The following is a 10204-nucleotide window of genomic DNA, read 5'->3' as shown; positions in this document are numbered from 1 at the left end:
TTGATAAATTGGATTTCCATTGATTATTTTTGCGTGGTTTTGTTGTCAGCACATTCAACTATGTAAAGAAAAAAGTATTTAATAAGATTATTTCTTTCATTCAGATCTAGGATGTGTTGTTTAAGTGTTCCCTTTATTTTTTTGAGCAGTATATATATATATATATATATCTCAAATGTATTATTTTTTTTATTTATAAAGCCCTTCTTACATCAGCTGATGTCACAAAGTGCTGTACAGAAACTTAGCATAAAACCCCAAACAGCAAGCAATGCAGGTGTAGAAAGAAGCACAGTGGCTAGGAAAAACTCCCTAGAAAGGCCAGAACCTAGGAAGAAACTTAGAGGAACCAGGCTATGAGGGGTGGCCAGTCCTCTTCTGGACTGGCTACCCCCACCCCTCAAGAATATATATATATATATATATATATATATATATATATATATATATATATATATATATCATTTTTCATAAACCTTTTTAACTATGACGATTATTAATCCAATGCACAGTGATCACTGAACCACTCATTCCTGATGAGAAACCAATTAAATGAAACTGAGTGGACATTATTAAGACCTTGTGACCTTGTCACGTGACGAGGGAAAGGGAGGCTCTTATGTTTACATCAATGCGTGCATTGCAAGAGCGGTTGTGAACTGTGTATTCTAGCGTCATTTAAAAGTTTCGCTTTCATTTCTTTAGAAATTTTCAACTGCAACTTTGCAAATCGAAATATTAAAGAGATACAACAGGGAAACGACGTTACCGGGGGATCCAGGACCAGAGCTTTGCACGCACCCAGTGTTTTTAGCAAACCAGCTAAGTTAGCATTACATTAGCTAGCTTAGCATAGGCGTCATGGACGAGCTAGCGGTTGAAGTCAGGGGGACGAGTGGGGCTTTTTACAAGGTGGGTTGGTAGCTAACTGCTAGTTTTAATGTTTCTACAAGTATTTTGATGACTTATTTATTGCAATGTGTCATTCAGTGAGCTATTTACCGGCTAGCTAATCTAACTAGCTAGGTTTAACGTCAGGCCCATAAAAGACAGACAGTACAGCCTGCTTCCAGCCACAGACAGCCAACCAATGCTAGGTAACGTTAGCTAAATACAGTAGCATCCTAGTTATCTAGCTACAGTTGTTTCGAAAAAAATTGGCCATACCGAGTATATAGTTTCGTGTTGTTGGTGGCATTTGTTCTAGTTAATTAGCCTTGCTTGTTATCTAGGTAGCAGCAGTCAGCGAGATTCATCTTTAGGCTTTGACCTCTTGGCTAATGACTGTTTTCCTTTGCCTAAAAATGTATTGTATTTTCAACCATTTTCTCCTTTTAGGCCTATTTGAAGGATGTTCTTGAAAGTTCCGTCACTGTCTCCTTTGAAAACAAGTGAGTTGCTAGTTAACTAGCTCCCTGGTAACATAATCCAGTCAGCTAGCAAATTTCCAAATTAATCGTAGACTATTCAGTTAGCTAAGTAACGCTAGCTAGTTAATTAACAGTAACGTTAGGCTACTTTGAGTCAGACCCAGACATGAGAGCCCCATGAACCACTATGTATTACATGTCAATGCATCTATAACTAACTAGCTAGTTGTTCTTGCAAATAACACTTTGTTTGTCATTTAATTGAACTATAGTGCATGTGCACAATTGTTCAGTTTAATTTCCGTTTGCGACGTGCCCTGGTTTCATTTGTTTATTTCTATTCTTTCAGTTGGCAGCCAGAGCGTCAAATTCCCTTCCATGATGTTCGATTTCCTCCACCCACAGGTTTTCAGAAAGAGATAAACGAGAGTGATGAAGTTGAGGTATGTGCTGTAAGTAATGGATAAGGACTTCCCTTCCCACTAGTCAATGTCAATTAAGCCTAATACTTTGCTGAGATCTAGTAGGCTAGATTGTACAATGGCTGCTCGATGGTTAGACTTTTCTTGAAAGCAGAAGGGAACTGTTGTTCTTTCTTTTTTGTTATTTGCAGGTTTTTGGTTAATGTGTACCGCAAACAGTGGCCAGTTTTTAAATGCATATCAGTGAGAAGAACTCAACAAAATGTACTTAATCAATTATCCACAGGTTTATTCTAGGGCCAATGACAAAGAACCATGTGGGTGGTGGCTGGCGACAGTTCGGATGGTGAAGGGTGAGGTAAGACCAATGCAGCTGTTTGAGCGAGAGTTTACATTTGTTTATTATTATGTAGCTACTGTAATATTTTAATGATGATCCGTATAACACAGTATCTTCTTTCCTCTCAGTTTTATGTCATAGAGTATACCGCTTGTGATGCCACGCTAAATGAAATAGTCACATTAGAGAGGTTACGACCTGTGAATCCAAACAAGCCAGCTACAAAAAACTCCTTCCTGAAAATTCATCTGGATGTCCCAGAGGACTTGCGGCAAATGTAAGTGGGCCTATTCAAGGCTTTTTTTAAGTAAGGTAATTGTTGTATGTTGTCATTGCTTCCATGTGTGACTGTTGATTTGAGGCTGATGTGACTTTCTATGGTGGGGAACTGTGTTTTGTGTTCTTAGGTGTTTAAAAGACTCGCATAAAGATTTTAAGAAGGCTTTGGGAGCATTCAATGTCACTTATGACTCAGACAAAAAGCAGCTTGTTATTCTGGTACGTTTGATTGCTTTTCTTCCTTCTCAAAGTTTCATAACTCAGCCCGTTAGATATTGTTTCATCATATCAGTCCTCTTGTTTTAGTCCGTGAATGAGGTTACAACCAAAAGGGTGCAGATGCTGAGCGACATGCATTTCCGGAGCCTGCGCACCAAGCTGTCCCTAATGCAGAGGAACGAGGAGGCTAGCCGCCAACTGGAAGTACTTACAGTTTAAACACACTCTCAAATGAAGGCTAAGCCATGTTAGCCTTGTTAACCTCCAATAGGCTATCTCTCTGCGTGAGGAGAACTATGGCTAAGCCATGCGTGGGTTATGGTTTGTGTGCAGAGCTCTCGGCAGCTGGCGTCCAGGTTCCATGAACAGTTTGTGGTCCGGGATGATCTGATGGGGCTGGCCATTGGGACCCACGGTGCCAACATCCAGCAGGCCAGGAAAGTACCTGGGGTCACCACTATAGACCTGGATGAAGAGACCTGCACCTTCCACATCTATGGAGAGGTAGGGCGCTTACTACACTGCACCTCACCACTAGCACAAATATAATGAATGCTCATAAACCTCTTTACTCACCACGTATATTTACTTGGTCATACTAGTGAAAGACTTGCATGTATTTTATCTCCTCTGGGTATGATTCAATTGCAGGACCAAGAGGCTGTCCGCAAGGCTAGGAGCTTCTTGGAGTTTTCTGAAGATGTCATCAAAGTACCAAGGAATTTAGTGGGTAAAGTAGAACATAAAATGTGGTGTTTGAAAAGTCATCAACTCATTGTCTTCATGTTATCATTGTTTCCTATTCTAATACCACATCTCCTTCACCAGGGAAAGTCATTGGGAAAAATGGGAAGCTGATCCAGGAAGTGGTGGATAAATCTGGTGTTGTTAGAGTTCGGATTGAGGCAGAGAACAACAAGAAGCCACCTCCATTGGACGAGGTAAGTGGCTTGAATTGACGAAAATTGCGCAGGGGCAGAGTATCACCCATTGAGCCCGGTTATGCGTTGGGCAGACCGCACCACCCTCTGGAGAGCTCTGCGGGTGTTGCAGTTGCCGTACCAGGCGGTGATTCAGCCCTAGAGGATGCTCTCAATTATGCATCTTTTCACCTTTTCCGCTGTGGTCCCGTCAATGTGGATGGGGGTGTGCTCTCTCTGTTGTCTCCTGAAGTCCACAATCAGCTCCTTTGTTTTGTTGACGTTGAGGGAGGTTATTTTCCTGGCACCACTCTGCCAGAGCCCTCACCTCCCTGTAGGCTGTCTCATTATTGTTGGTAATCAGGCCTACTACTGTTGTCATCTTGATGATTGAGTTGGAGGTGTGCGTGGCCATGCAGTCATGGGTGAACAGGAGGGGGCTGTGATGAGGATCAGCATAGTGTTTCCTACCTTCACCACCTGGGGCGACCCGTCAGGGAGTCCAGGACCCAGTTGCACAGGGCGAGGTTCAGACCGTCACTGTATCTGCAAACTGTTGGCTAGATCGCATGTGCCAAGAGCATAGTAGGCACATTTGCTATTTAACAGTGTCTGTGACAAAACTATTGGTGGAGTTGAAAATGCAATTGTAAACACATTGAACTTCAGATTTTTATTTGGAACATGAAAAATAAAAAATAAAATAAGCACTCAAGGGTCGGCAGTAGGCTACAGGACTTAAGGGTATTTGATGCAAACATAAGTATATTTTCCCATGTTGGCTTCTAAATTACATTATCACATTGACAAATCCCTGTCGCTCACTAGTTCGCTGGCTTGTAGACTACAACAACCTAAACTGATGGACAATGTTGATTGGCAGGTGGAATCATGTCCATTGAGTTTGCAAGGTTCAAGTGGGAGCCGGGATCAGGTCAGCCCAGTATTGTCCAATGAGGTTGCAGGATGAGCCCAAGCAAGTGTACACCGCATGCACACCTAACAGTTGTTTTCCTCTTTGTGCGCACACCTGCAGGGCTGGCCAGCAGCCATGTGATACACGTGACGTTGTGCACAATTTTCAGGCACCTGTTGTGGCTCGAGCGCTGCTTTCAAAACTACAAGCTCAAAGTGTACCTAACCTGTATAACGCATATTTAACTAGTGAGGACTAGTGAGGACTCTGCAGCCACTCGGTCGTCATTAGATCCTGTCTGTTTATTTCTCTTACAGGGCATGGTGCCGTTTGTCTTTGTGGGGACAAAGGAGAGCATCTCCAATGCTAAAGTACTGTTGGACTATCATCTCAACTATCTGAAGGTTAGACGCTTGTCCCTATTGCTCTTAATAAAATCTGCAACAGAATTGATGCTTTCATGGATGTTGATGTATGCTGCTTGGCAGATGCTTTGATCCAAAGCTACTTACAGTTGAATACTTAAAGCAGCAGTTAGTCTACACATTGATTGGTGCTTCATCAGAATGGCAGATTCTACCTAACTTTCGCTATTAGAGGTAGGAGTGACTTCTAAATAAGTACGTTGAATACATACACCGTGTCCCTATAGGAAGTGGACCAGCTCCGTATGGAGCGACTGCAGATTGACGAGCAGCTGAGGCAGATTGGGGGAGGGGGCCCCAGGGGGGGCCCAGGGACTGGACGGCCTGACAACAAGACCTTCATCGTAGACAACGGCAGCCTGGGGATGATGGGCATGAGCTCCCAGAGAGGAGGGAAGCCATTCGGCAGGGGAGGAGGCCGTGCCCGACGCGGTGGTCCCTCTTTAGCCTCAGGTATGTATGGGACAGAGTAGAACTGTTGATCCGTATGGAACAGTAGTATGTATTTCACTAAGTGTGTATGAACATAGTGGCTCATCACTGTTGGCAACTGAGTGAAACGAACTGTGTCTATAAGAAGAACTCTGTAAGCTGAACATTTAGTTCCTGGTTTGCAGAATAACCTCTATCCCTCTTACCAGGCACCAACTCTGAGGCTTCCAATGCCTCTGAGACTGAGTCGGACCACAAGGACGAGCTGAGTGACTGGTCTCTGGCCCCCACTGAGGAGCTGACTGGGGGCTTCCCCAAACGACCCGATACACGCAAGAGAGGAGGGCCTCGCGGACGGGGAGGGAGAGGAAGAGGGGGAGGCTTCAAAGGTCTGCACTAACCTTATTCAAGCTAGCCTGTAAATGTAACATTCTTACTATAATACCCTGCTGTACGAGGGCATAGTGTCTCTGTCTGAAGATAAAACCCTAAGGCAATGAATGCATTTATGTACTACTGTTTGAGTCAGAGTAATGATCTCATCCTGCCATGATAACATTTTGAGTTTTAATCCTGCCTGCCTCTCTGGTTCCTAAGTAGCTGAAGACATCCAGTGGACTGAGTCACGCTCACGGAATACCAGAGACCCTAAGCTGAGGCCTCTGGAAGATTCTTTGCAGGTGAGGAATTCCAGACGCATCATGTCTTGCAACGGAAACCGTTTCCTGTTAAAGAACCAAACTGAAGACCGAGTAACGGAACAGGGAGGGACTTAACGGAATTTTTCCAATACAAACTCTCGTTTTCGTTGCAAACGGTTTCTGTTGCAAAAAGTTTTACAGCAGAATCGGTATAATTAAGGCACCCAAGCGTTTTTGTTCCTGACAGGGTCCCTTTTGGAATACCTGTTGCCATGTCACAACAGGACCACTAGGTGTGACCCTGTACCCTCTATATCAACTAGATCTCGGAGGAGAAATGTACATAATCATAACGTTTGCCCTTTGTAGGAACTTTATTTTGTCATTTGGTCATATATCATGACACATTTAGCAACTTAGTCATTGACCTCTGACAGAGGCTTGTTTTATTAAAATTGGGGAGATGCGTGAACGACAGTCCCAGCTCCCACGCCTCTGGACTTTTGCACCACGCGGCCAAACCGCAATTTATACTGGTGCCGATTTTAATGGTCACACACAAACTTGCAAACGTAAAGTGATAGCGCTCTCGGGTGACAACATTGAATAGAATTGCATCTAACTAAGTGACTGTACTTAGCAGTCCTGCATATCCCCAATGTAATTTACCTTCTCATACAGTGTCGTCCTGTCTCTGGTCCCACAGATCAGAGTGGACGGTAACAATGAGAGGAGTGTTCATGCTGCAGCCAGAGGCCCCGCAGGCGATGGACCCGGCCCCGGAGCCAACCGACAGAGACCCATAAAAGAGCGACCTATCAAGAAGGATAACCAGGAAAGCCCTGGTGGTGAAGCCACCGCCATAAGCCTGGCGATGGTGAATGGGGTGTCGTAGATGGGGCCAACTGAAGGCACCCTCATCTCTCTCACCACACCATCAATCCAGAAGCTTCTTCATTAGAGACACGTTAGGCCAAAGAGGAGCAGGTCAGGGCTAAAATGAAGCACACTTTGGACAAACCAACTCCAGCGGCAGGTGGATGAGGTGTTGGGTGGGTTACTGTGTACAGGGATTGAGCCATCTAGGGTTTAACAGGAGAAGGCAAACGGCGACTGCAGTCTTTTTCTAATTGACATTGTTGACAACTACCTATCAGATGATTTAAAAGCTGTGGAAAGAAAAATGTGTTTAAAACAGAGGGGCCAACCTGATGAATCTGTATTTCTTAAAGGATATGGTTTTCTATCGCTTGTTCATGTACTAGCCTTTTCTCCGGATAGAGGGTTGGATTGTTTGGTCCTTCCTGCCTTCTCTCTCTCATGGCATGTGTTTATGGAGCCCTGTGTCACAGTGGAATATAGAACTCATTATCATGTGAGGTCACAGCTGCATCATTAGCAACAAAAAAAAAACATAACATAAAAAGAACCCCCCTCCTGTCTGATCTGTGCCTTTATCTCCTGTGGATAGTATCACAAATAGAAATTGAAATCAGGGAAGAAGACGACATTGGGAAAATGGTAATGGATTTTACTTGTGTGTAGTGAACACACAGCTCACCATCTAAAAAAATGAGAACTGTCTTTTAAAACCTTGCAATGCATGTTCATTATCATAGGTTTCCACATCGGGGAAGTCAGCAATCTGAGTTGTCACTTTGTTTCTGTTTCCTTGTGCTGAATATTGCTTGAATAGGGATGGTAATGATTGACTTTTTCTAGCCAGTGATATAGCATTTCTTTTTTGGAAAAAGGGGAACGACAATGAACTCAATATCGATCTTACCACGGGCACACTGTGGATTTTGATTCAAGGTCTCCCGATTATTTTGTCATTTCACACCATGGCTACATATAATGGAGACTACTAGTGTCATATTGTCTAGACACTGAACAGTATCTTATGACAGAATCACTTATATGGACCTTTTAACATGAACTATGTCAAACGGGAGAGATATTGAGAACATGGTCCTTTCACCATGCATTGACCAACAATCACTTTCCTGTTGGTTTTTTATTTCAAAGTGTCAATGAAAAGAGTGGCACACCTCTCTCCAACCCTAACATGTTCATATGATATTGACAATTGGTCATTAGATTGTAAATTATAAAGTGGGTTGCATACTGTATATCTAATTTGTTAAAATAATTTTTTGCTATTGTTTTGAACTTCAAATGTGCACTTAATCATTTTATTTGTTATCTGCAACTACTAAATAATATGAACTATAATAAACTATGTGATAAGATTTCTTCGACAGGTGAATCACGAATGCTGTCAACAATATTACCAAGTTTAGATACCCTATAGCTAACGGAGTCTCCTGTACCTTCACCGTACAGAGGATGAAGTTTAGATACCCTATAGCTAACGGAGTCTCCTGTACCTTCACCGTACAGAGGATGAAGTTTAGATACCCTATAGCTAACGGAGTCTCCTGTACCTTCACCGTACAGAGAATGAAGTTTAGTCCCATGTTATAACCGTTTGTCTTATATCGGATCAGTGCTTGTGCATTAACCTTAGTTACAGGTGATTCTTTAAAAGAAACTACTGTGAGGATATAGCTAGTGTCTTGTTTTAATTTATTTGGGGGTTTTCTTGTTTACTCTGTAAATTGCAATGTTGAATGGTGTACAGGTAATGGGCATCAGTCAACCGCTGTCAGCCTGTCTCGCTGTAATTTTGCTCATGTCCAATTAACAAAATAGTATTTCAGCAGGCTAACAGCCACTGTTCTCCCAGCGTTAACAGTCAACATCTGAACTGGCCCAGTCTGACTATGATGATGAAATTAAATAGACATTAATTGAATATTTTCTACTAATAGCAGCAAAAAAGTAAATGAAATGGTGGGTTTAGTCCAGCTGAGGGGTTCAGACTTGAAGAAGAGAAGTTTGATGAGGTTATGAACTGCCTGAGCAATGTGGGCCATTGTATCTTCAGAATGGCACCAACCATCTGGGACTATATCTAACCCTGCCAGGGGCATAAATTGTTTACTCAACCATCTGGGACTATATCTAACCCTGCCAGGGGCATAAATTGTTTACTCAACCATCTGGGACTATATCTAACCCTGCCAGGGGCATAAATTGTTTACTCAACCATCTGGGACTATATCTAACCCTGCCAGGGGCATAAATTGTTTACTCAACCATCTGGGACTATATCTAACCCTGCTAGGGGCATAAATGGTTTCCTCCTGGTATTTTAATGATCTAATACAGACCGTAAGATGCTGCAGTTCAGTCTACTCTTGTCAAGGACAAGCAATATCTCAGTGTTGCCAAACAGACTTTTCTAGTTCTTTATTTGGGGAATTTATAAGATTCAAGAAAAAGACAATTGTAAAACATTTCTTCTTGCACACATTGTTGGCAGTTTTGGTTTGGAAGCAGAACTGCAACCAGAAATATTGTAGATACTGGACCAAGGTAGAATGACCTTCTTTGTACATATTAGCGAAATAGATTGGGTTTTATGTTGACATTGTTTGGTTATAGTGCGATATATTTTGTATGCAAGCAGTTTGAATAAATAAAGGTGGATCTTACTCTGCTAATGTTTAATTTAGTTTGAGCATTACATGTAAGTTCATGGCTGTTGATTGGCCAAAAAGGATCATGAAAGTTAAGCATTTGTAGTCATATTTCTTCCAAGAACAGTAGCTGAATGATACACTATATATACAAAAGTATGTGGACACCCCTTCAAAAATTTGTGGATTTAGTTATTTCAGCCACACCCATTGCTGATAGGTGTATAAAATCAAGCACACCGCCATGCAATCTCCATAGACAAACATTGGCAGTAGAATGGCCTTACTGAAAAGCTCAGTGAATTTCAACGTGACACTGTCATAGGATGTCACCTTTCCAACAAATCAGTTTGGCAAATGTCTGCCCTGCTAGAGCTTCCCCGATCAACTGTAAACGCTGTTATTGTGAAGCGGAAATGTCTAGGAGCAACAATGGCTCAGCCGCGAAGTGGTAGGCCATACAAACTCAGAACGGGACCGCTGAAGCGTGTAGCGTGTAAAAACCGTCTGTCCTGAGTTGTACTGTGCTTCTGCATTGCTTGCTCTTTGGGATTTTAGGCTGGGTTTCTGTATAAGCACATTATGACATCTGCTGATATTTAAAGGGCTTTATAAAAATCAATTTATTTGATTGATTGATTCAGTTTCTTGCCCAAAGGAAACCTGACAAAGAACCATGGAGAAGGAGATAAAGG

At 42.5% G+C, this 10204-nt stretch overlaps 1 protein-coding gene across 4 annotated transcripts; it reads left to right on the top strand.

Moving 5' to 3' along the window:
- The first annotated feature begins 614 nt into the window (after positions 1-614).
- LOC115205472 (synaptic functional regulator FMR1) lies at positions 615-8216 on the top strand. 4 transcript variants are annotated; one of them, XM_029771487.1, is made up of 15 exons: positions 615-912; positions 1339-1391; positions 1720-1813; positions 2079-2150; positions 2261-2409; positions 2540-2630; positions 2718-2834; positions 2964-3134; positions 3282-3360; positions 3459-3571; positions 4784-4870; positions 5119-5344; positions 5533-5712; positions 5924-6003; positions 6671-8216. In XM_029771487.1, exons 1-15 carry the CDS (start codon positions 862-864, stop codon positions 6857-6859), a joined length of 1752 nt encoding a protein of 583 aa, XP_029627347.1. In that variant the 5' UTR covers positions 615-861; the 3' UTR covers positions 6860-8216. The 4 variants fall into 4 exon arrangements, with proteins under 4 accessions (XP_029627347.1, XP_029627346.1, XP_029627345.1 ...); XM_029771486.1 differs by having other exon boundaries at positions 5921-6003; XM_029771485.1 differs by having other exon boundaries at positions 1720-1822.
- Positions 8217-10204: the final 1988 nt, after the last annotated feature.

Source organism: Salmo trutta, chromosome 13 (genome assembly GCF_901001165.1).
Source record: "Salmo trutta chromosome 13, fSalTru1.1, whole genome shotgun sequence".
Classification (NCBI taxonomy): Eukaryota; Metazoa; Chordata; class Actinopteri; order Salmoniformes; family Salmonidae; genus Salmo; species Salmo trutta.
Note: the sequence above shows the minus strand (reverse complement) of the source record. Positions and strands in the feature narration are given on the sequence as shown.

Coding starts and splice junctions, on each gene's coding strand:
- LOC115205472 (XM_029771484.1), top strand. CDS start 862: ATGGACGAGCTAGCGGTTGAAGTCAGGGGGACGAGTGGGGCTTTTTAC. Junction 2,151..2,260: donor TTCGGATGGTGAAGGGTGAG/GTAAGACCAATG, acceptor CTTTCCTCTCAG/TTTTATGTCATAGAGTATAC. Junction 3,572..4,783: donor AGCCACCTCCATTGGACGAG/GTAAGTGGCTTG, acceptor TTTCTCTTACAG/GGCATGGTGCCGTTTGTCTT.